General features: G+C 41.3%; 2 protein-coding genes across 2 annotated transcripts in view; both read left to right on the top strand.

Moving 5' to 3' along the window:
* The window catches only part of BEND5 (BEN domain containing 5), a 62,468-nt gene extending 48,079 nt beyond the window's left edge, over positions 1-14,389 (top strand). The window contains exons 5-6 of the mRNA XM_006879653.1: positions 3,752-3,965; positions 14,214-14,389. Coding sequence (XP_006879715.1) covers positions 3,752-3,965; positions 14,214-14,371 — 372 coding nt within the window. The 3' untranslated portion in view covers positions 14,372-14,389. The remainder of the gene's footprint in view (positions 1-3,751; positions 3,966-14,213) is intronic.
* AGBL4 (ATP/GTP binding protein-like 4) overlaps positions 1-26,860 on the top strand; it is a 1,996,071-nt gene that overhangs the window by 1,554,491 nt on the left and 414,720 nt on the right. The gene's annotated exons all lie outside the window — the stretch shown is intronic.

Below are 26,860 nucleotides of genomic sequence, written 5' to 3'. Positions count from 1 at the left end.
GGCAGTACATCAATTTTGAAAACAAATGCCATTAAAACATCAAATATACACATTAGTTTCTACTGCTTTGCATTCAGACTTGTTTCAGTGATATGTGGGGGTTCAGAATAATCAAAATAAAAAATCTCCTTACAGGCTGTAAAGTGCTGAATCAGGTAGGAAAGGCCTTAAGTAGGTCAGAAATGCTGAAGGGTGGAAATGAACTCTAGAATAGTTAATGCATGTTTCCTGAACATGAACTTGGGTCTGCAAGATTGGCTGGCTTAAGAAGACATGAAGGAAAGCATTGCTTCTTGGGTGGGGACTGGCATGAGCAGAGATGTGAGTGGGAGCTGAGGCAGAGGACACAAACTACTGAATGTAAGCTGTCCTGTTGTCATTTTATTCATGTTACCTCACTGACTTCTTGAGATATTTCTCTGAATTGAGTCTGTTTTACAGTGGAGGAAAGTGTGGCTCAAAGAAGTAAAGAAATAAAGCAGGGTTGTAGGAGGGAAATCAAGGTTAGCAAGTTGAGTGGAGCTGGGCTTCTAAATAGTATTTAAAGCCATCTTGAGAAGATAGGTAGGACTTTAATGTAATAGGAAACCAGGGAGACGTTCAAGATTCCAGAGGGTTAGCATAAAAATTAGAGTTGAAAGGAACTTCAGGGAGCAGGTAAGCGGTGTTTTAGTAAAATTGATCTCGCAGTATTTGTAGGGCATATTAGGGGGAGTGAAACTGTAGGCAAGGAAGCCAGCCCATGATGTTTTCTGTGGTTTCCCATCTCTGTGGATGACCTGCATTTCTGTGCTGATAAAGGAAGTGACTAGGCAGGTACAGGGAAAATTCAAAAGGAAAACTAACTGAACATTGATGTATTAGATCTGTTGTGTTTCAGTGACATCAGTACCCCTTGACAAAGGGCAGCTGAAGAGGAGGCCAGGGGCATTTTTTTAGGGCAGCAGATTTGAATTTGAGCTTGGATCCCAAAGTTTGCTGATTGTGTGTCTTAGGTAAAGAAAACAGTTGGATCCCTCTGGATCTCACTGTCTGTATCTGTAAAGTGGGAATGATAATTTCTTCCCATTTTCATCTCTTAAAATCATTCTAATGATTAAATTGAATGTGTAACATCTGGTGTTCATAGATACTAGTATCCTTCCCCCCCCCTTTTTTTTAAATGCCATAAAGTCCACTATGACTCCTAGTGACCCTGTGAACAACAGACATGAGCCTTGCCTTATCCTGTGCCATCCTCACCGTCTTTGATATGCTCAGGCCCGTTGTTACAGTCACTGTGTGAATCCATCTTGTATTCCTCTCTTTCTCTGACCATCCAACTTTCCCGTCGTGATCTCTTTTCCAAGGACTGGTCCCTTCTGACAGCAAGGTATGTGATACCAAATTTCTCCATCCTTGCCTCTGAGAAACACTTTGGCTGCACTTCTTCCTAAAAAGACTTGCTTACTCTTTGGGAAGTCCATGAGATATTCAGTACCTTTCTCCAACACCACAACTCCAAGGCATCAATTCTTCTGTCATCCTTACTCATTGTCCAACTTTCAGATGGAAAGGAACTAATTAAAAAGACCATGGCTTAGATCAGGTGCACCTTAGTCTTTAAACTGATATCCTTGCTCTTTAGCCATCCTTGACAGCAGATTTTCCCACTGCAACATGTCTTTTGATTTCTTCAACTACTGTTAATTGTGTTTGCTTGCTCTTGTTTTTTACTTGTATGTGGAACACTGGATTAAATTACTTTTACCTCTTTTTTAAAAAGTAAAAAAATGAAACGATTATAGGAGGGAAGACACAAGGTAGAAAAGAGGAGAGATCTTTGAGAAAAAAATAAGTTGCTTTCTGTCTCTAAGGTTTTCTGACTCTTACTCTAATGTGGTTCAGCATTTCTTGTTTTCCCTCCATCTCAGAAAGACTTAAAGCCTTTGTGAGTGGCCCACGAGTGTCATCATAGCAGGCAATGCAGGGTCTAGCCAAGAGCAGCAGGGAACTCATCTCCAGCATGCCCGATCTGGTACACAGACTGTTCACCTACAGTCCAAACAGCAGAGGAAATGTCAGGCTTGACCTTGGGTCATTGTTGCTCAGCCAGATGAGGGCAGTGTGTCTCCCAGATTGCTGATCTCTCCTGAGTCATACCAGCACATTCGCAGGACTGAAGTCTGCAGCACAGAGAGGCCAGGTGGACCTGGTTATCTGTTGACCTGCAATTAATTGTCTGAGTGAGCTTTTGAAGAAAATGAGGTATAGATAAGTATGGTAGGTGGATTGTTGGCTTATTGACTTGTGGGGGGGGTCCTTTTATTTTTTTCTTTTCTTCCTTTTATGAGCAAAACTTAGTCATTGGTGATAGAAATGTTACTCTTTCTGACCAGCCGCCCAACCACCTGTATTTCCTTCCTTCTTAAGCCAAGATTCAGCAGAGAGATCATTTTTGAACAATCTTAGGTTTCTGCCATCAGCTTGAGTATGTATAGTGTCTCAGATTAACCTCTCCAGAGATGAATTTCCTGACCGTGTGGTTCTGATAGCCTGCTGGTCTACCTGGCACAGGGATCTTTGCTAGTCATCTCATGCTCCCTAGAAAGTTTAGCTTTTTAGCTTTCTTTATTCCCTCCCTACAAAAGCCATTTGCATCCTACGTTGATTAAGCAGTAACACAAGGACAATAACACATAAAGGACAGTCTCAAGATCAGATTAATATTTAATGTTTAATGACAGTAAATGTTTTGAATAGTAAAAAAAAAATACCAGGAAGGAGAAATGAATTTTCTAATGTCTGTAGCTCATTGCTAAGTCATTCCTGGTCTCTTGAATTTATCAGCTCACCTTCTGATGCTTCCCTTGTAGGGAGCATGATTTTGTGTTCTCATGCCATCAAAATCAGACCAAGTACAGTTCATTTGTGTTTATATATAAGCAAATTAAAAACAAACCAAAACCACAACACTGCCACAGTGGTTGAGAGCCAGAAGGAACTTATAAATGAAACTCCATTCTCCCCATCAGAGCCAGGAAAACTGAAGCTCAGTGATAGAAAAGAACGTGCACAACTAACTCTAATTGGTGGCAGAACCAAAGTAATGAAACTTCTCACTCCCTCTCATAGTAGATCTCAAACTTAACTGTATACACTAACTACCTAGAGGACTTTAACCAATGCTAATGCCCAGGCCACACTCAGGCAAATGAAATGAGTCTCTGGGACTGGGGCTTTGCCATCAGGAATTTGAAAGTTCCCTGGTGATTCTGCTGGGTGGCCAAGATTGAGAACTACTGTACAGGAGGATTTGTGTCTCAAAATACTCACTTTCAGGGGGGACAGGTCTTTCTAAAACTTAACAGAGAAAAGAATTAAGCATAGATTTGATCAGACTCTGAGGAGCCTTGTAATAAAATACAAATAGATTGAAATCCCAGCTCTACCACTTAAGAGTTGAGTGACTTTCAGCACGTCACTTCACCTTTCCTAACATGATTTCCCCATCCGAAGTAAAAAGGGGTCAGGGAACTGACCTTCCTAGTGCCTATGTATGTTTGAGGTGGCAAATGTAAAACATTAGAATAAAGACTGGAACAATCACAAGCATTCAGGAAATGATAGCTATTATGATTATCCTTAAAAAGAGTCTCTTTAATATTTATAGCATGAATCAATTACAGTTGTGTAACCATGTTTTTTAAAGAACAAGAGGAGCCTCCAACTGCCCTCTTGTCAGACTAAACAGGTGCTGGTGTTCTTGCAGGTCCATCTGGGAAGCGGGATTTGGGTTGACGAGGAGAAATGGCACCAACTACAAGTAACCCAAGGAGATTCCAAGTACACGAAGAACCTGGCAGTCATGATTTGGGGAACAGATGTTCTGAAGAACAGAAGCGTCACAGGAGTTGCCACAAAAAAAAAGAAAGATGCAGTCCCTAAGCCACCCCTCTCGCCTCACAAACTAAGCATTGTCAGAGGTAGGTCATTGCAGTGGAAACATGCTGGCTGCAAGGCTGTCCTTCACTCGGTCAGGAATATACTAGATGCAGCTCAATTCAGCAAACACTCCCCGAAGCCTCTTCAAACCAGTCCCTGACCTGAACACAGAAACATTGGGAGAGATGTGGACTCTGTCCCTAAAGAGTGTCTATTTGATAGGGGAAATGAGCTGTGACCATAGTACAATTCAACATACTGGCCTGAGCCAAGGACAGGGGACATCTTTGGGGAGATCTCAGGAAGGGAGCTTACTTACTCTTGACTAGGAAACCAGGGAAGGCATTCTGGGAAAGGGCTCGCTGAATTGAGCCTTGAAAGATACAGCAGATATACAGATACAGAAGGATGAGAAGAGGTACTTAAGGAGGCAGAAGCACCTTGCCCAAAGGCTTGAAGGTGGTAAAGGGAGTGATGCTGTGCCCAGGGAGCAGAGGAGGGTGAGATAAAGGGACACACTTTAGGGATTCTAGCATCATGCCTGCAGCAGTGAACGAAGCGAAGGTGAACTGATAATTACTGCACTCAGCTTCCCAGTGTTTGGGCTGGGTGCGGAGCAGGCATGGCCCAGGGCTCATCTGTCTCTAAAGTATGGCCTCATCTTGGACAAAGGTCTGCCTTTCTTCCTTCCTCTCTCCCTCCTTTCACACTGCTTCCCTCTAGCCTACCCACCTTCCATCCGTTCACTGAGCTCAGCCGCTTATTGAGGACACAAAGAAAGACAGGACATAGTCTTTGTCTTCAGAGAGCTCACAGATCCTCAAGGAAATTGAACTCAAGAAAAGTTTCTTAATGTATGTTGTTTCCGGATGCTGTTAATTCAATTCTGATTCACAGTGACTTCATGTAACAGAGTAGGGTTGCTCCATAGGGATTTCTTAGAAAGTTCTGATGGCATAGTCCATAAAGCATGGTGCTGTTAACCCAGAGGCCATGCTGCTATGGAGTTTCAAATCCACCAGTGGCTGCGAGGGAGAAAGATAGGCATTCCCCTCTCTTGTGATTTATAGCCGTGGGATCCTGCTGAAAGGTCCGCTGTGAGTCTGCTCCAACTTGATAGCAATGAGTGAGCGAGAGCAATGGGTTTTTCTTGGCTGTAAACTTTATGAAAGTAGATTGCAAGGCCTTTCTCTCAGGAAGCTGCTGGATGAGTTCAAACTGCCAACTTTGCAGTCAGTAGCTAGAGGTTTAACTGTTGCACCACCAAGGTCCCTATAGATTAGAGTGAGATAGTGGGATAATGAGAGGACAAGGAAAATACAGACTTACTTCCTGAGAGCCAGCCTTGACTCATAGTGACCCTCCATCAGGTTTCTGTCTTAACCGGAAGAGAGTGCCCATCTTTCTCTTGCAGAAGAAATGTATTACTCCTTTTTGCACATGTATGATAATTTCAATTTCTGTTCTATTTGTTTTTAAACCACACTTTTACATGTATTAACATGTTGCCGCAAATGACGGCAAATGTGTTTCTAAGCACAGTGGTCAATTTAAAAAGTGTGTGGCATCGTGTTAATTCATTTAATCTTCATAGCAGTGCTATGGTGACCTAGTGGGCAGGGAGTTGTACTGCTAATCCTACGATGATCGATGCTTCTCTGGCACTGGAATCCAGCAGTAGCTCTGAGGGAGAGAGATGGGCAGGCTCCTTTCACGCAATTGATAGGCTCTGCACATTCAGCAGAGTCAGCTAAGAGTTGGCTCCAACTTAATAGCCATAAATTTGGGTTTGGACTTGTTATTCTTATCCTCAGATGAGGAAGCGAGGACAGGGATGTTAGGTAACCACTAGTAGGTGTCAAGTCAGAAGTCCAAGTCAGGTGCACTGGCTTCAGAGTCTGTGTTCCTAATGACTGTTCTCCAATATCCCACTCTGCCATGTTCTAGTGAAGACAGACTCAGTTGGTCAGCATGTCTATTTTGAGCAGACCTTATGCTCTTGGGGCAGAGAACAGATATAAACATAAAGGAACTCAGATAATTTCAGGTGCTGTGAAGCCTGTATGTATTTGTGTGATGTGGTAACTGTGTTAGCTGTGTCTTTGGAGAAAGTCTGTTTGAGAAGTGACAGGAGGAAGTAGCCCTGCAGAGCTTTGGAAGAAAAGTAAGTCGGGAGCCACATGTGAATGAGGGTTTTTGAGAGAGGAAAGAATGGATCAGGGAGGCATTCACAAGCCAGTGCTGTAGAGCTGTGCAAGCCACTGTGTACAGATTCTACTTAGTCTCCTTATAGCAGAAAGACAATAGCAGTGTTTAGGTCGTGGATTGGCCAGATGAAAGAGGAGTTAATAAAAAACTTATGGCAGAGTCTTACAGATGGATGGTGCTGCTGTGGACTCAGGTTGGAATGCCAAGGGTAAAGAAAATGGTGCATTTTGGAGATTGAGATGACAGGTCTGAAGTCAATATTTCCGAGGGTGGATTCGGCCTCCAGCCCAGATTCTGGTCTGGAGCTTTTTCCATTGTAACCGCCTCGGCTGGCTCGTGATTAATTGATTTTGGCAGCCACTTATTGCGAGATAATCAGAGATAACCTTCAATCTGCCTGTTGTCTGAAATGGTGAAGATGATTCAGGCAGTCGCCCTGAGAAGGAAGCTTCCCACGAAGGCAGGCTGGTCCCATCTGATAGGTGGCTGACCTTTAATTCTGTTACACTTGTTGGAACATGACTTAGCAGGGCCCAGGTGCCTTCAGATATCTGACTGTCCTCACTGCAACCATGCTGTGGTATGAAATCATCTGTAGTATGTCTGCCTCATGCCCCAGTCTGAGCTCAGAGGCTGCAGAGGCTGATCCCTGTCCGTGTTCCCATTGCCCAGTACAGTGAGTGCCTGTCCCAGAGCAGCTACTCAGTAAATGTGGGCTAAACAATTGAACAATTGAGGTCTGCAGGCCTGGATCCCCTGACTGATGTGTGGCATGATTTCTAGAATCTCTTTCCCCCCATTTTCTTGTTTAGTAATTAACCTCTTGAGATAATAAGGGCTCCAAGGCTTTGGAGGAGGGGAGGTCTTTGAAATAATCATGTTGGAAATGTAAAAGGCAGTTGCCATTTGGTTGAAATGTAATCTGCCTATTTCATGATAGTTACATCATGGAAGTGTACTGTTTGCAAGCTTTCCAAGGCCTTTTACTTGCCTCTCCCAGTGCAGGGTAAAGGAAAGGAGAAGTTAGAACCAAATGTCAAAAGTTCTGGGTATGACTCCCACGTCTTTGGTTTAATTCAGAGCTTACCTCCTGGGTTATACTAATTTTTAATTCCTCAAGCCTAACAGAACACCAGCACTAAATAGAAACTAGGTGTCTTTGGTAATGCTAGGATTTTGTCTGTGTACTGGATGCCCAGTGAACATGTAGGCATGTGCACTTTGAAACAGACAAACCCAGAAAACCCATTCAGATAGTATCCTTTGGCACTGCATGATCCCTAGTGCGGTATGTATTCATAGTGCCCCGGAACTGTGCAGCAGACTCCCTGACTCCACTCCTACCTGGGGCCAGGCATCAGCTGCCAAGGGCCCTGGTCTTCCCTTACTGATTGTGCCCGCTTGCCAGACCCTTTTCAGCCTTCTCTATTTTTACTCCACATTGTAGTCCAACCCTGTCCTTCGGAGGAACTCCCAAGCCTCACAGCACCACTCCTACAGGTGTACTCATATCCCACCATCCTTCTGCTTCATGTCACGAGTTCCCATCTCTTATCTGGGACTGGTGATTCTCTGCATCAGGGCTCTGGACCCCAGCCCACCTGCCTCCCTAAGGACCGTGTTCCTGTAATTAAGCTCTTGCTCTGCTGATTCCTGCCCAGGATCACTTACATACACTTTGATCACTCGTTTCTTAAAAAACAAACAAAGCATTCCCTAGGTGCCACTTGCATCACTCAGCTACTGCCATGTCTCTCTCTTCCTTTTTCACATCGAGGCTCCATAAAAGAGTTGTCTGCACTCACTGCCAACAGTTCCTCACCTTCTGTTCACTTTTAGTGCTCCTGCCATCTGGCTTCCACGCTGAGCCATGTACTCAGTCCATGCTGCCAGCATCCCCAGTGACTTCCTCTTTATGAAATCCAGAGTGGTTTTGTTCCCCACCTCTTCACCAGCACTCTTTGACGTGGCCACTCTTCCCTCATTGACAAACAGCCCCCCAGCCTCAGGCCTTTCTACCTCTCAGTCATCTCAGTCTCCTTTGTGGGATTCTCGTCCTCTGACCTCTTCTCTCTCTAGTCCCTCCATTTACTCACTCTACAAAGCTCTTCTCAGCTCTCTCCTCTCTTCCATTGCCTCTGTTGCTGTCAGTGGGTCCGCTACCCTGGCTTGAAACCCAGTCCTCATCATGGCTAATGCCTTGTTATCTGACCTCTTGATACCCCTCTGACTTCCTCTGTCACTACAGGTCCCATTTCCCTCCATACTGTTACTGCAGAGACCTTTCAGTTCTTTTCTGTTCCCACCTCAGCAATGCCTTTCTCCTGAGCTGCACACCTACTATGCTACTCATTCCAAGAGGCCCCATCTAAAGTGACCCCTCCATTACTGACTCATATCACCTTAAAGTCCTTGCACAGCATTTCTTATTTGTTTCTTTACTTGATAATTACGTTACGCCTTCATCCCACCCTCACTAGGTTGTGTGCTGTCTGAGCCTTTTGTTCAGAGCTAGGACCCAGGAGACAGTGTAGCATATAGTAAAACTCTCACTGCTTTTGAGTTGGTTCTGACTCTGCACTGGATGTCAAGGCTATAAATCTTAATAGGAGGAGACTAGCCATCTTTTTTCCAAGTTGCTGCTGGTGACTCAAACTACCACAGACATCCGGCCGTGAATCAGTGAGTGATGATTTCCAAACCTGTGTTTTAGAGTGTGAAAGATACAGTTTGCACTTCTGACCTCCTGATGCTTCCAAGTCTTCTCCACAGGAGTATCCACGTGACCACCCGAACTGAACCACAAACCTGCTCTCTCCTCTTCCTTCTCTAAAAAGTCTTCTGATCCTTCTGTGTATGCTGTGATGATAAATGACCCCTCTGTATATAACCCCACCCAGCCAAAGACCCACACCTCATCTGTTACTCCTCTCACTTCTTATACTTCCCTGTCTTACCCCACATGCCTCTGAAGCTGACCCCTTCTCTCATGCCCACTGTCCCTCTCAGCACAGGCCAATTCCTTTATCCCTGGACTGCCCTAGTCACTTCCACAGTGGCCTGCCTCTCTCCACTTGCCATTATGTCACTACAGTGCTTTCAGAAACCAGATAGGATCCCTTTACCACTGCCCCTCTTAAGCCAGTCCACAGCACCCATTATTAAAGGGTAAGCTTCTTAAAATGTCTTAAAAGCACCTTGATAATCTGCTAACTTTATTTTTCAGCAGTCTTCCCCTTGAACACTTAAGTTTTTACCACAATAAAACCACTGTATTCTTGAATAATCCTTGTTCCTTCTACTTTGAGAAATTTGCACATACTATTCCTGGTGTCTGGAACACAGGTCACACTACCCACTCACACCTACTCACACCTGTGCTGTTTTGTGCCGCTAACTGCTACCCATCACCAGATCTGCTTAGGTAAGCCTTCCATCAGGAAGCTTCCCCTGACCTCCCAGAGTGGGAGGAGGGGGTGGGTATTCTGTCTGCTGTGCATCCCCAGAACTCCCAGAGCCTACCTTAGTCTCTCCTCACTATATCTGTCTTCCTAGAAGCCTCCTGTAGCAGCCCCTCCTCCATTATCCTTTCTAGGCTCATCTAAGTGAATGAGAAAGCAGTTTACTTGCCCTAAACCATAGAGCCATTTAGAGACAGAGCCAAGCTGAGCAGGCCTTCCAGGAGGCTTGTGGTCTCCAGAAGTTTCTCATTGAAGTACATTGTTGGTTTATTTGTGTTTCTCACTGCAGCCAGGCTGCATTGAAGACTCTCCCATCCCACCATATACTCACCATTTTTAGCCTAATTATTTGAGCTATTCCAGATTGCATTTGACTGGCTCTTCCCATGCAAGCTGTCTGCTGGATCGAGTTTGTTTGTATTTATTTTGTATGATTTTATCACATTTGCTATACAAAAATGGCAAAAGCCGTTACATTCACAGGGTGGGTGAGGATTTTCTCTTCTCTTTGATTTTAAACTCATTCCCTCACCAGCTATTTTGCAGAGGACAGCAGAGGGGTTGGAGCAGCCTTGGTGCTGCTTTGCAAAGATAAAAGTGGAAAGAATGACTGAGAGTCTGGCTTTAATAACAAGCTCTGGAGTGACAGTTAAACCTTATTAAGGTCGGGTGACCATTTTCAGAGTGTCTGAGTTTTCTAAATGAGCCACGGCATTGAGTTCTGGTTAATTTTTATAACTTTTTTAATAGGACACATTAGCACTGTTATAAACCTTGTTAATTAAGCAATAATCTCAACTGCTCCCTCGCAGAGGGAGACATTCCCAGCAACTGCAGGTGATTAATATCCAGAGTCTAACAAAAGCCTTTTAATCAGCCAGAAGAGCTGTTAGGTGTTGTTTCCCCCAGGAAATAAGGATGATTGGGATTCTGTGGGGATGCCCTGCAAACCTCCTATTTGCACCTTTTCTCTCTTTGCCTCATCTGTGATTATCAGTTGGGACTCTAAGAGCCATCACACCACTTTCCAACCTCCATCCTTTTATGTCTTCTTTCTCTTTGCCCACCTTTATTACCTTGCAGAAAACTAGGGGCATCAAGCCAGAAGAGTCTCCTCAAATTATTAAGTGCTACATCCAACTACACAATAGACAGTGAGGCCGAGATGCAGGGAGAGGGTGTGAATGACTAGAGTTTGCACAGCACTTAGGGTGAGAACTAGAAAACCTGAACTTTAAAACAAGCTTAGATTTTTTAACATTCCTTCTCCCTCACTTGGTCCGGGTTTTAACAAAGTTACTTCTGGGTCTCTGCTTTCACCTGACCTTGGTCTCAAGGAGACCATCCAGATGCTCTGTCAGTTGAGAGAGATGTGTGTGGTTACAAGTTTTCATGAATTGTCTTTAGTATTTAATAGAAAGCACAGACATCCTCCTCCCATGAGATTTACTATCTTTAAAAACCTGCTGGACGGTCAGGTGTGAGTTAGTTCTGACTTGATGGTATATAACAACAACTTTGATGGGAAAACCCAGGTGACAAAGAGAGCACAAAGATGATCGTCATAGTGGGATCTCCTAACCTGAAGAGGAAGGTTGAACCTGGCCAAACGAGGACTTAGGCAGCTGAAGGATGGAGCCAGGGTATTCAGGGCAGAGATGAGCAAAGACTGCTCTGTGGGGTAGCCTGCTGTCCACAGGTGCTGTGTAGGCGCTGGCAGCGATGGAGCTGGAAACAGAGGTCGGTCAGAGGGTCGAAGGCCAGAAAGAGAGAAGAAAACCCTCATTGAGGTGGATCGACACAGCAGCTGCACCAGTGGGCGTGAGCATGGCACAGGATAGGATGAGGTTCCACTCTGTTGTTCCTAAATTCACTGTGAGTCGTAATGGACTTGATCTCACTGGACAAAAGCAACATTAAGGGTCCCCCATTGGGCTTAGCCCCCATAGAAAGACAAGAGATGGTAAGGTTTTAATTAGACTTAGATTATCTAGAAGTAATGGATATCAATTTAGAACTTTTTAAAGGCTCCCCCGTACAAAACCCTTGTCAGGAGGTCAAGGCATGCCTCAGAGAAAGAAAGCACAGGATATGATGTAAGCTTGGAGCACGGACAGCAGCATGAGCAAAGCTCTCAGAAGATGGGGCTTGCAGCTAGGAGCCTGTGAATTCTGCCCACTCTTAATCCTATCTCTGGGCCCCAGTATTCAGAAGCCAGCCCTTATGATCCCTTCTAATTTTGACACTTAGCATCAGTAAGAGGATTACCTGCTGTGGACTGATTTAGTGAAAACAGTGTTTCATTTCTTCTCAATGGCAGTCTCTTAAGACTGGGATTGTCATTTTTTATTTATAAGCAAGGAAACTTCGTTTCAAAGACATTAGTAACATTCTTGTCCAAGGTTGCACACCTCAGTGGTGTATTCCTTACCGACCCTCCTAGGCCTTTTATAGACTGTGTTCCCTCGAATTTTCCCAGAAAATGCATCCATTCATTCACTCACTCCACATATATTACTTTTCTCTCTTTATCAAACACTGTACTAGACTCTTGGAATTGACAGTTGTATATACACTGAATGAGTTGTATGAGCTTTAGTGACATGAGGAGTTGTGCTGCTAGCCCCAAAACTGCGCATCTCTGGGGGTTCAAATCCACCAGCTACTCTGTGGTAGAAAGATGGGCAGTCTCCTCCTGTGCCATTAACAGCCCCCCAAAACCCACTGGAGGGTTAGCTTTGAGTTGATTCCTACCTGATGGCAATGTTGCTGTTGTTGTTAGTGGGTGCCTTCAAGTCAACTATGAATCATAGTGACCTGATGAACAACGACCTGAACCTCCCCCTGTCCTGTTCCCTCCTCACCGCTTCTGATACGCTGGGGCCTATTGTGACAGTCACTGTGTCAGTTCTTCTTGTCGAGGGGCTTCTTCTCTTGCTCTGACCTCCCTGCTTTCCCAGCATGATGGGTTTTTTCTTTCCCAAGGACTGGCCCTTCCTGTTGAAATGTTCTTTAGTGCTTTGGCGAGATCATGAGAGAGAAATTTATTTCTAGCTCAGAAAGAACATCATGCTTGGTGAAGTAGAGGATCAGTGAAAAAGAGACCCTCCCTCAGTGAGATGGATTGGCACAGTGGGTTCGAACAGAATGATGATTGTGAAAACGACAGAGGTGTGGGCATTGTTCTGTTCTGTTATGCACAGAATTTCTTTGAGTCAGAACAGACTTCAAGGCATCTAACATCAGCATATGTAAAAGAAGTATAGTAACTCCATAGGAGTATAGAATTCCTTACAGTGTAAAAACAATTCTTTATGGTTTGTGATCCTCATTTATGAGATAAGGAATCTAACATAACAGTTTGCACAGAGTGTTCAGAGCAGCAGTCACCTAAGTTAAGCTGTGCTGGGCCTTGTCTCTGGCTCGTCCTTTACTTGCTGACAAATGGAAGACTCAGTTAAGAGTAACACTTCTCAGCATCATTAGTAATTAACAAAATAAAACACTACTTCATACCCAATGGATGGTCAAAACTTAATACGGTAGAATCAACTGCTGAAGATAGAGCGCAACCAATATTCACATTCACTACTGATGGGAGGACCAATCAGCACAGCCCCTCTAAAAACACTTTACTATGTACATGTACAAAGTCAAGTCAAATATACACATGCCCGTGTAGTCAACAGTTCCACTCTTCAGAGTGTACTAGAGAATTTTCCACATGCACCTTTATGTGCTTATATACAAGGATGCTTGTAGTAACACTGCTGGGATTGCAAATACTAGCAGGAATCCAAATATACACTGATACATAGTGGGTAAGCAAAATATGGTATGGTGGAACAACAACAGAACAGTATTCTGTAGTGAAAATGAGCAACTTCCAGTGGTAGACTTTTACATGAGTAAATCTTAAGACCATCAGAGTCAGTAAAAAAAATCAGAGGGAACTATGGAGTATGGGTCCATTTGTAAAATACTCAAAACTGGAAAAAGGAAATAATTTGCTAGTTAAAAATATAGAAACTCATGTTAACCTTAATGAAACATCAAATAAATAATTGACAAAATTCAGAGAAAGACAAAATGGCACTGAGAGGGCCATCCAGGAACTACAAAGGGATATTTTCTATTTTTTAAAGAAAGTGGTAGACTTTAAAAAAAGAAAGAAATTGGGCACAGGGATGTATCATTGATTTTAACATATCAATACACACGCACGCATGCACGCATACACCTCTTATAGCCTAAGTGGTAGGGAGTTACACTACCAATACCAACCCAAAGGTGGCGCCTCTCTGATGGTTCAAATAAAATTTACCAGCAGCCCCACTAGAGAAAGATGGGACAATGAGCAATCTCTTCTCCTGTGATTTGCAGCCTTTTGAAAACCCACTGGAGGGTCAGCTTTGAACCAGTTCCAACTTGACAGCAAAGAGTTGTTATTGTTGAATTGAAGTATATTTTATGATATAAATTTACAAGTATAACTGTGCCTGATGTGTGAATTAATATTTGGAGAGTGTGGCAGAAGACACATTTTCTTTTCCCCCTATGAAATATTTTTCACTCAATTTGCCATTAACCTTGACCTTCTTATTTCTTCTCTCCTTCTAGAGTGCTTGTATGACAGAATAGCACAAGAAACTGTGGATGAAACGGAAATTGCACAGAGACTCTCCAAAGTCAACAAGTACATCTGTGAAAAAATCATGGATATCAATAAATCCTGTAAAAATGAAGAACGAAGGGAAGCAAAATACAATTTGCAATAAACTTTGGATTTTTCTTAAGGTCTTTGTGTTTTCCTTTTGTAATGTGCGACGTCCAAATCAGACCCGACTGAACATGATGATCTCTGGGCAGGGAGGAGCAGAATTCTGGGACAATAGCTTGTTCTGAACTTGGATTTTCCACTCCACAGAATGTAGATGGCAGCAACTTGGCACCAGGGTCATTCTGGGCCTGGGAAAAGTGTTGTCTTTTCTAAGGGGGAAAAAGTGTCTCTAAATGACCTATCACTAGACTTGAAAATTTAACTGAAATTTTCACCACCCAGGGACTTTTCTCTCAGTTCTCTGTTTTGTTCTATAATAAAGCATCACTAATTATTTGATGTAGACAGTAATTTTTTTTTCTTTCAAGAAATATTAGGTGTCTAGTGGAGGTAACTAGTATGTTAACACAGCTTGAAATGCCCTTCCTTTGAGGGCAGAACAGTCAGGCTGAAGGAGAGAAAATTCATGAGGGATCTGGTTGCTGTCTACAAAGCTAAAGAGCTGTCTGGAAAGCAGATTAGATTTTAAAGGACAGATGTAGGACCATTTGCCTTTCAAACTCAAGGTCATCTGAGATTCTGCTTGCTTGATTAGTCGAATCCGTCTTTATAAAGAACTGTGTGAGTAGTGGCTGTTAAATGTTGTCCAGACTTACATTTCAGGAGTAGTGGCAGTGTCACTTGGTGCTAGTTTATTCATCTTGTTATCACAAATGATCTTAAAAATGACGTAATTTTGTATCTCATTCTTAGTTCTGTTTCTGCATTCTCAAAGTGACTGGCATACATTTTGGGAAATTACATTCAGTCTTCATATTGTCTTCTGTGTTCCATTGCAAATATGGAAAATGAAAGTATATATTGAAAATGGAAGGACTTTAGGCCAGGCTCCTTGGTTCTAATCCTAACTCCTCTGCTTGCTTTGGGTTTAACCTCTCCAAATTTCAGTTTTCTATTTAATAAAAAGAGATAATACCTACATTGCAGAATCTTTTAAGGATTATATTGTACGTGTATATACACTCTGTGTGTATGTGTGTTTGTGTATAAATTTAACTCAAACTCAGTGCAGCTGAGCCAGAACCAACTCACAGCTGACCCTCCAGCGGGTTTTCAGGAGGCTGTCAATCAGATGACAGGTAATTGCCCATGTTTCCCCCAGGGAGCAGCTGGTGGGTGGATTTGAAGTGTTAGACATGTGATTCCTTTGAGTTAGCAGCACAGCTCCGTAGATTATGCCATGAGAACTTCCATATAATACATGGATGTGTATATGTGTGTGTATCTAATATCTACATAGATATTAGGTAAGTCTGGTGGCTTAGTGGTAAGGAGCCGTGCCGCCTACCCTCTGAGGCGCATGGTTGGAAGTTACTAGCTGCTTTCTGGAACAGAAAGTTGAGCAATCTCCTCCTGTGTGATTAATTGCCTTGGAAAACCTGTTGGAGGGTCAGCTGGTTGTTGGTCCCAACTCAACTACTTAAAAGAACAACATATAACTATTACTCAGTAAGATTGCCAGTTATATTTGTCTTCCTTTCTGATTATTGGTTTTTGAGAATCGGTTGGAAAATAACTTCTGGTCTCTATTATTTGTTAGTGTATAATAAAATGTTCAGGATTACCAGTGCTGGTTTTTGGAGAATTTGTAATAAAAATAATCTTTTTAATGTGAGATACAATACACTTGCTAATTAAAAGGGATCTCTGGTGGCCTAATGAGTAAGGAGTTGCACTGCCAACCCAAAGGCAAACCACCAGAGGTTCTAATCCACCATCTGTTCCATTGGAGAAAGATAGGTAATCCCTGCTCATGGGTTTTATAACCTCTGAAAACCCACAGCAGTGGGTGGGGTGGATCAGTTATGTATCATTTCAACTCAATTACAATGAGTGAGTGCTAGTTAAATCCACACTGTAAACTTTCTCTCATGATCTTTTCCTAGCTCTACTACTAATTAACTGTGTGATTTTGGACACATAACTTTTGAGTTCTTCACTCATTTTTATGTAAATGAGAAACACAGTGCTTATATCACAAACAATATGAATAACAGTGGTAATAGTTGTGTATACTTACTACTTAACCAGGACTTTCTTCAATGTGTAGTATATTTTAACTCATTTCTTGAGACTGCTTTCCAGTTTGAGAAGATGAGTGGAGAAGCTGGATTCTACAAATGTGTCTTTTCTGTTTTGGTTGAGGGTTGGGTGTGGGCTGTTCCTTGTAATTGGGAGTAAGGATTGGATTTGACCTCGCATTTAAAAAGGCATTTGGGCCCTGGACCTGCAGCCCTCAGGCCTGGTTTTAATTGTTTCAGTCAAGCATTCTTCTAAGTGGTACAGTACTGCTCTGTCCATTTGCTGTACAGAGGTAACTCGTGGTTGCTGTGATGCTTAACACTGTGACACTGATGTCTCAAATGTGATAATGGTTACCCATGGTGGATGGTGTTTGGTGGAGCTCCCAAATTAAAAGAGGATTGGCAGCAGGAACAGCACCCACTTCTGAAAAAGCTTGCCTCTGGAAACTCTGTGAAGTTAGAGAAATGATGAAAGTTATACATGTTCAGGACTTTTATTCATAGGGTTGCTGTGAGTCGTCTACAACTTTACAGCACTTAACAACAACAACACAATGATTTAGGTACTTTTTAGCTAATAGTCCCATGCTTGAACCCACTTCAGTTGATTCTGACTCATAGCCACTCTCTGAAGAGACTATAAATTCTTCTGGGGAGAGACTGTCCACAGAGCGGCTGGTGATTTCAAACCACACTGACTTTCATGTTACATCCTATACCACCAACAGTTTTCCCATGAGCACACATGTAAGGCAAACTAAAATCAGAAAAAGATGTGAAGATAAAACACATCAGAAGTTAATTCTGAGTAGGGATCAGGGAAGCTACCACACAGTAGTTAAACTAAGTTGTGTCTGAGCCAGTGTTGTATGCTGGTGTTACGTATTGTTGAATTGGAAGTGACCTATGCTGATGCTCCAGGGAGTTTCGGAGGCTGTAAATGACACATGAGACTGTCCATCTTTCTCCTGTGGAACAGCTGGTAGATTCCAACCACATACTTTCAGTTTGGCAGCACAGCTCCTTGCCACTAGATCACCATAGCTCAGTAAATGCCCAGTTACTGTTACGTGAAGGCCATTTTTATAGTCAGTGTGAAAATGAAGAAACAGGCTCAAAAATTCTTTTATTTGTGCCCTAGTGAAAAGAAGCTGCACTGCAATTCTGAAGGCCACTGTACAAGGTCACGAGTGAAGGATGGGCAATCTCCTCTTATGCAATTAACTGCCTTTTAAAACCTGCCAGAGGGTCAGCTATGGGTTGGTTCCAACTTGACAATTCACAACAACAACAAGACCCCGGTGTTGTAAGCATTGGAGCTAGTTCATAGTCCAAGTCTGAGTAAAGCCTCACCATTTATCTCTTCCTTGAAACAAGTGTGGTCTGAGCTAAAGATCTAGGCATAAATGTTTAGAAGAAACTCAACAAGAAAAATAACTAATCTATGGAAATCAATACCATTAATTGATGTCATTTGGAGGGACTGTGGATTATATTTGCTGTTGTTGATTGCTGTCAAGCACGACTCATAGCGACCCTATGGACAAAAGGCCTCAAGCCCCTCTAAAACTATCGACATTTATAAAAGTTCACAGAGTTTCCAGAGGCATGGTGTTTAGGAAGTGGGTGCTACTCCCACTATTTATAAATATTCATAGTTTTGTTGTATTCAAATACACAAAATTTATTTTTTAATAGTTTCTCAAAATTTGCCCTGATAATAATTTATAATTCTTTCTGTATGTTTTTCTTTAGCTTTTTATACCAGTGTACTCACACGATATTTTTCCCTTTCATAACTGACTTATTGCACTCATATTTTTGCTTCATCCATGTTTTGTATTACGTAGTTTGTGAATAGTTCATTATTCTTTCGTGTTGAGTAATACTCCATTACCTGTGTGACATAGTGTCTACTCATCTATTAGTGAATACTTGAAATATTTCCATCTCTTTTCTAATTGTAAATAATGCTGCAGTGAACTTGTTGTAGTTGTGTGTCATGGAGTTGGAACCGACCCATAGTTGAGCATTCAGGGGGTTTTCAGAGGCTCTTTAATCTCATGGGAGGAGATTGCCTCCTTCTCTGGTGGAGCAGCTGGTGGAGTTGAACTGTGATTTGGGATTGCAGAGCAGCTCCTTACCACTAGGCCACAGGTGCACATATATCTGTATCACAGATCTGAATTCTTTAGGCTATACAACAGGTAGTGAGATTACTGGATCAAATGATATTTATCTTTGGAACTTTTTAAGGAAGCCATTTTTTATTTTTTCCTCTTGATTGATGACTTTAACCCATTCTCATTCAGTGTGTTATGGATAGGTATGAATTTATTGTTATCATTCTCCTGTACTCTTTCTTGTGGTGTTTCTGGTTTTTTTGTTCCATAAACTCTCTATGTGTTGAGTGCATTTTGTTTATTACTTTCTTATTATTTCCTTCATTGCTGTTGTTTTAGTGCTTACTAAGTCTTTGTGATTTTCCTCTTTTTTTACTTTTTTGATGAAGAGGTTTGATCATTTTCTTTGGAATTACCATTTATTTTTGCTTTACACATATTGAAAACACAAAGCAAACCCTCTGCTCTTGAATAATTTCCTCTATTCGTTTCTGAAGCAGTAAATCTTTTCCTCTCTCCTGCCGAGCAGCTGATGGGTTTGAACCGTCAGCTTTGCAGTTCCCAAAGCTTATTTCTTTCAATCCCTTTAGGAAACAGCTAGTGAGTGTTCATTTTGGAATTACAGAAATAGTCATTCCAGAACTGAGCAGAGATCGGACTGATAAACTTGTGCAATCTTCAGTAGCCCTGGTAACAACTTCTCCTTTACCAGATGAATCAAAGACAAAATTTAGCCTTCTTACTTAATTGGAGAAAGTGTGCTGGTGATTGTTATGGGCCTATGGGTTTGTGAATTATAACTTTTTTAAATTGTAATATAATGAAGAATATGGGAATGCTGGTGGCCTAGTGGCAAGAAGCTGCACTATAATCCCAAAGGTACACAGTTTGAGGCGACTAGCAGGAGTGGCATCCACTTCCGAAATGGCTTGCCTCCAGAAACTCTATGTATGAACAATGCTCAGGCCTTTCGTTCATAGGGTCCCTATGAGTCGTCTATGACTCGATGGCACCTAACAACAACAACAACAACAAGTTGCTCCCTGGGAGAAAGATGGGTAATCTCCTCCCATGTGATTAACTGTCTCTGAAAACCTGCTAGAGAATCAGCTATGGGTCAGTTCTGACACAACAACAAATGAAGAAAACTGGATTTGAGGGGGAGGAATGTTTCAAATTCTACTATTGCAAGCATTGTGATACTTGTATTCTTTTTTCAAGGTTTTAAATATCTTTTATATAGCTATGATTATAGCATCATATATGTATCTCTCCTTTTATTTAATGTTTCCCTATTGCTATGTGAAATTAATAACGATCCATTCTCACACCTGTCACGTCAGTGGACATTGAGTTATCATTTTAAAAAGCATATGATCAGCTGTCCAGGCATCACAGCACAGGTGGTAGAGTGAACTTGAACTTGGAAGACAAATTCATTTAGTTTAAGCTCCCAACTCTGAGACATACTACCTTCCTTGAGGCAGTTTACTTCATTTGTCTTAATATGAGCTTCTTCAGCTACAAAGTGGAAGAAGTACTCAGTCTATGGAAATGTTGAGAGAGCTGAGAATGTAGTGAAGTGCCAAGCAGATGAATGAAAGCCCTCTCTTTCCTCTACCTGTTGAGTCCTCTCTTTCTTATTCTGTGTCTACCCTTGTCTGAAATCTTACAGCAACCTCAGCATCCATCCCTCGCTGGACCTTTACCCTTCTTGTACTGTCACCCGCAGCTTATACTTCACACCCTGACTAGATCCTCTCACCCACTTCTAGCTCCCCACACTGATTGACTGTGAACAGATTTAATCCATTTGCTCTTCTTTGGATATTTCAATCATAAATAATACGCAGATAAGAATATTTGTGTGTAGTTTTTCTCTTTATAATTTCTATTGTTTTCTTAGGGTGTTTCACTTGGATCAAAAGAAATCACTTTGTGATCACTTTTGATGTGCTTTTTGACAAGTGTTAAGTAAATGTATTAATACTGCTCCATTGTGTTCTTGCCAGAAATTATAAAAATTATTTTGCCAACTTAATGGGTGAAAAATAATACCTCATTTTGTTTACTTTGATTTTTGCCAAGATTGCACATTTGTCCAGAGTTGGTTTTCTTAAAAGCTATGCACATTTTCCAGCAGAAGCTATTTCATCTTCTGTGTTTAGTTTTCTCATGTACCAATGTATTTACCTTGGCATATAAGGTTTGCTTTTATATCTGCAAATAGACTTATGAACATATTTTCATCACTTCTTTTGAAGCTGTTCAGCAGTTTCTGCCAAGCAGCCTCAAAGGTTCATGGAATCGGAAAGTCAGAAGTGAACTTTAGGTCCTCTGTCTGCATGTCTATAAGCAAATGACTATCCAGGCTCAAAGACCTCTGGGCATGGGGAATTTGTCACCTACCAAAGAGTCCATCCAATTATTGCCATTTCTAAAATGCTCTACTGTTAAGCTAAAAATAGATCTTCTTCTAACTCCTGAAGTCATTCAAATTCTCCTCTCTGCAGGCATACAGAATCCGTCTGCTGATAGACCTTTTCAGAGACGAAGGTGGCTATTGTGTCTCTTCACATAATAGTATATGATCTTGAACAAGTTTTTAACTTCTGTAAGCTTTAGTTTTTTCATTTTAAAAACTGGAACTAATAATACCTTCTTCACGGTGTGTCAGGGGCTAAGATGGGAGTAAAGCACTCACTCAGCCATTTGTTATCCTCCAGAAAGAGCACTGCCTAGACCAGGCTCTTAGGGATTGCCAGCTTTATTAATGTGACCTAACCTTGAATTGGCAACTTAAGCAACTGCATTATAAAATTAGTTTATAGTTGTGCTTTGGGAGCTCTTTTAGCCTAGTGGTAAGAAGCTGCACTGCAATCCCAAAGGCACATAGTTCAAATCCACCAGCTACTCTGAAGGAGAAGGATGGGCATTCCCCTCCCATATGATTAACAGCCTCTGAAAACCCACTGGAAGTTTTCAACTATGGGTCAGTTCTAAGTTGACAGCAAACAACAACATTTTGCATATGGTTACAAAAAACTTTAGTGCTTTCTCTTTACAGCTAACATGATACTTATTTGTTCCTTTGTTTCATTGTATTGTGGGAGAAAGCACAGATGATGATGGTGACTACATTTTTAGTTAGTTAAATACCCTTGATTTAAATCTTGGCCTCACTACTTACTGAATTATAGGACCTTGGGCAAGTGGTTGTTAGGGTAATTGTACGGGCCTGCTGCTGTCTCACAGATGTACCCCAGCTCTGGCCTTCAGCAAATCTAGGTTCCTTTTGTTTCCTTTTCTTCCCCTCTTTCATCTTAACGACTCTTCAGCCTTCCCAGCCTCACCTCAAAGGATGAAAATTCACATTTCTTTCTTAAATGAAATACAGAAGTGTGCATTCATCCCTGTTCCATTTCATCTTATTGGTTTCAGCCCAACATTCCAGCTGGCTGAGATCTTCTTTTCCTTTTCTGTTTAAAACACAAAATAAAATTTGAAGAAAGCCAAAGCCAAAAAAGAAAACTCAGCCATAATCCCCCCAAAGCTAAGCCCAACTGTGTGCTCCCTTTCTCCCTGTCCACATGCAGCACAGCACCTCCTTGTTCATGGGGGTGTCCTCAGACCTCTGCGCCACATCTGCACCCAGCCTTGTTCCTTGAACATCATATGGCAAACATTTCCCCTCTGTGGTCTGATTTCATAACTATTACTGAAATACCATTGCTGGCAGTGAGTCATAAGTAACTTCTTAATGTTTTACTGTGTACTGTATAATTTCTTTATATCAGAGGTAAAGCTACAGTGATTGTTTAGGGTTGTTTTCCCTTGTGTTGATTTGTTTCTTCTATTCTCAGGAGTTAGATAATTGAATTAAAAGAAAAGAGCATGTGTATAGGACTCTGCATGTATTACTAGTGTTTCCCAAAAGGTTAATGTCAGGTCTCAAACAGTGTAGACATGTGTATACTGTTTCCTCTACAGCTTTGGAAATATTTGAGCTTTAAAAAAATATTTGGTGAATTTGTTGTCCTTAGGTGCCATCAAGTTCATTACAAATTATAGCGACTCTGTGAACAAGATATCTGAGCCTTGCTCTACCCTGTGCTATCCCTACGACCTCTGATAAGCTTGAGCCCATGTTACGGTCACAGTGTCCATCAATCCATCTCGCTGAAGGTCTTCCTCTTTCTCTGAAATAGCTGTCTATAAAATAGTGCCTCAAGTTTGCCTTTATCTGCTAAACCTTGCTGGAGTACTTTACCCGTGCTTCCCTTTGTCGATTGTTTGATCATCCCTTTAGTATGTCAGATTCTTTTGGAATTTTATTTTCTCTGTCTCTTTATCTATCTGTCTGTTTATCTATCATCTGTCTGATGATTTATAAATACATTCCTTTCTGTCTTCACCCCGTTCTCAATGATAAACTCCGTTCCATGCAAAGGGCAAAGCCATGTGATCCTTCACTAGAGGGCCTTCTTCTGTTGTTTTGATGTTCTGTCAAATGGGAACTGACTCATAGATGACCCTGTAATTGGATTTTGAGAGGCTGCAAATCACACAGAGATTGTCCATCTTCCTCCCTCACAGCACCTGGTGGGTTTGAACAACCTGCTTTTGTGTTGGCAGCACAACTCCTTACAACTAAACCACAGTTTTCTCTAAACTGGATTATGATGATAGCTACTACTAGGATGGACGATCTCCTCCCATGCGATTTACTGCCTCTGAAAACCCACTGGAGGGGGTATGTGTGAGTCAGTTCTGACTTGACAGCACAAAACACCATCACCATAACTAGGTTAAGGAGCTCTGGTGACATCAAAGTCAAAGTCATTGCCGCTGAGTCAACAACAACACTCAGTCATTGTCACTGAATCACTTATAGTGGACTCTCCAACAGATTTCCAAGGCTGTAGATTGCTGAGGAGCTGCTGGTTTGTTTTTGTTTTATTTTTGTTTTTTGTTTTTTTCACTTAAGGGTTCAAATCTCTACAAACTAAGTCATGAGAAATCCTTTACCAGAGTTCTGGCATAGTCCTTAGTAAGTTGTGCTGTTAATAAAAAGACTGAACATCTTGTTGGTCTAAATCCACTCATGGGTCCTCAGGAGAAAAATGGACAGAAAGCTTTTTTGTTAAGAGTAATAGCCTCATAATGAAAAACCTACAACCAGGAGAGAATAAAATAGATAAATGAGAACTTCTAAGAGTCAAATCCTATGCACATCAAAAAATTCTCCAATAGGGTAAAAGGGACTCCCACAGACTGGGAAAAAATATTCGACAATGGCATTTCTGATAAGAGACTTACGTCTAAAATTCCAAGAATATTCCAGGGCCTCCACAAGGAAAAAGTAAACAAACCAATCACAAAATGGCACAGGATATGCATAAACACGTCACCAAAGAAGACATTCAAATAGCAAACAAACACACGAAGAAATGTTCAAAATCCCTAGCTAGCAGAGTGATGCAAATCAAAACAACTGTGAGAAATCATCTCACCACAGCAACAATAGCAAAATTCAACAGAGCAGCTAACAACAAATGCTAGCGAGGTTGTGGAGAGAATAGAACCCTTAAACACGCCTAATGGAAATGAAACATGGTGCAGCCACTATGGAAGGGGTTCTGGTGCATTCTCAAAAAATTAAAAACAGAAATACCATTTGACCCAACAATTGCGCTTCTGGAAGTACTGTGGTGTACCTAACAATTGTTATTGTAGGTGCCATCAAGGCGACTGCTACTCATAATGGCTCCAAGAACAACAGATCTAAGCCTTCCACTATCTTTTAGTCACTGTATCAATCCATTTCCTTGAAAGTCTTCCTCTTTTCCACTAACTCTCTACCTTTCTCCGTATGATAATACATCTCCAAGAACTGGCTTCTCAGCAACTAGCATATATTGTATGTTGTTGTTGTTAAATGCCGTCCAGTCGTAGGCGACTCATAGTGACCCTATGAACAAAAGACCTGAGCACTTGTATAGTTTTCTTCATTTCTCCAAGTTCACAGAGTTTCCAGAGGCAAGCTATTTCAGAAATGGATGCCACTCCTGCTTTCAAGCTTGTTTTAATCTGGGAGCTCCATCAAACACTGTCTGCCATTGGAGACCAAAATCTAATTTGGCACTTCAGGGTCACAGTGTTCAACATTGCAACAAATCAGACCGGTGCTATAGCAGCTAGAACAAGGTTTGATCAAAATCAATTAAAACTAGACCCTCAGGCCTGCAGCCCTCAGGCCCTACAGCATTTAAAAATTCTGGCACACCCACATGCTGGTGAATTGTTAGCCAGAAATGACCTCTCCCAAAATTGCTAAATTAATGACTGAATAAAGGAAGTAAGTCAGAGACCCAAAAGAAGGCTGAGACTACAGTCTAAGCCTGGAATAAAGAACAGATTCACAGAAGAGAGGGCAGAGTAGGAGTAGACATACTCTACAGTTAATGTGACTCAAATCAGGTGCCAAAAAGAGCTGTCCTGACTCCAATCAGTCAGGTCCTTAAAGTCCTTACGATGAGTTATAGGTGATCCTGAGTAGACAGTGGTTTATGGGAGGAAAAGAGAATACATGACTACACATTACCTGAGGTGACTCAGTATAACTCAAGGAGAAATAGGAAATCTTGTATGTTGTGGGTTTGTTGTTTTTTGGTTTTGTTTTTGTTTTAAAAATTACTATTAGAGTTCTCTCTCTCTCTCTCTCTCTCTCTCTCTTTTTAACTTGTGTACCATCAAATCGGATCCGACTGGCACAGGAAGAGGTTGCCCATCCTTCTCCAGTGGAGCATATGGTGGATTTGAACCACAAGCCTTTGGGATTGCAGTGTAGCTTCTTGCCACTAGGCCACCAGAGCTCCCTGGGAAATCGGAAATCTTAAAGAGTGATGGTAAATAAAGAAATAGAATATATAATTGAAAACCTCTTGGCTAATAAGAGTCTATCACCAAAGGGCTACACACTGGTGAATCCTACTAAATATTTCTGTTTCTTCTGGAGGCAGTTTAGGTAATTTGCATCTAGAAATTTGTAAGATTGGTAGTAACTTTCCCATTTTTTCTCTGAATTTAGTTTTTTTAATCTTCTCTATCTTGCTCTTTTTTTTTTGTCAGTGTTACTAAAGGTTTACAATTTTTATCTTTTCAAAGAACTAGATTTTTGTTTTACTGAGTCTGTTGTTTTCTGTTTTCCTTTTCATTTATATCTGTTCTAATCACACTAGTTCTTCCTTACAGGGCTTAGTTTGATTTTTTTATAATTATGTGTCTTAGTTTCTACTTTTACGTACACAAGTGGTTGGCTTTAAAGTCAACTCAACTCGTTGCCATCAAATTGGAATCAACTCATAATTGGCAGGTTTTCAGAGGTTGCAAATGGAACAGAAGGAGATTGCCAATCTTTCCCCCACAGGACAGCTGATGGGTTTGAACCACAAGCCTTTGAGAAGACAGAGCAACTCCCAGGCAAAACACCAGGCTTAAAGAACAAGAGTGGTTTCTTTTCTCAAAGTTCTTGAAGTTGAATGTCCAATGTGGGTCTCAGCTGTGTTGAGTCGTTCTTTCTAGGTAATCTGAAATAATCTTTGATTCTTTGGCTCTTAGATGATCATGATCTTTATATGGCATTTGTCTCCCTGTATACCTAATCTGTGAACTCATGACTAATTGTTTTTTAAAAAATGTGACTCAAAAGTGCTTAAATTTAGAACATATCCTACTCAGATATTATCTAACATAACACCGAAAGCCCTCTTTCCAAACAGCATTACTTACATCTGTAAGTATATATGTTGAGATTCCAACACATTATTTTTAGTCAGTACACTTTAATATATATAACATTCTTCAAAGTGTGAAATTAGGCAATTGATTTGAGAACTTCCTTCCTTCAAAACTTTTTCTTTTTAATGTTAGCTGCTTTTCATAAATTACGAGATAATATATTTTCATTTGTATTTGTCATTATGTATTTTTTTGTCATTATGTATTTTTAAACTGATTACATAAGTGTGTTGTTGAAGTTCCACATGTTTGTGCATTTGCCATTTTAGTTTTTGGAAACTAAATGTGTAGCTTATTTCTTTTGTGATTGGGAAAAAATTTTTTTTTATTTATTTTATTTTTTACCTATTTAGTTTGCTTGGCTCCATAGTCAACAATCTTGGCACCAGCAGCCATGAAATTAAAAGGCGCATTGCCATGGGAAAGTCTGCTGTTAGGGACCTCTCCAAAGTACTGAAGAGCAATGGTGTCTCTCTGGAG

The sequence above is a fragment of the Elephantulus edwardii genome, unplaced genomic scaffold (assembly GCF_000299155.1).
Source record: "Elephantulus edwardii isolate Elephantulus edwardi_28Jun2011 unplaced genomic scaffold, EleEdw1.0 scaffold00005, whole genome shotgun sequence".
NCBI lineage: Eukaryota > Metazoa > Chordata > Mammalia > Macroscelidea > Macroscelididae > Elephantulus > Elephantulus edwardii.
This window is presented reverse-complemented; position numbering and strand designations above follow the sequence as displayed.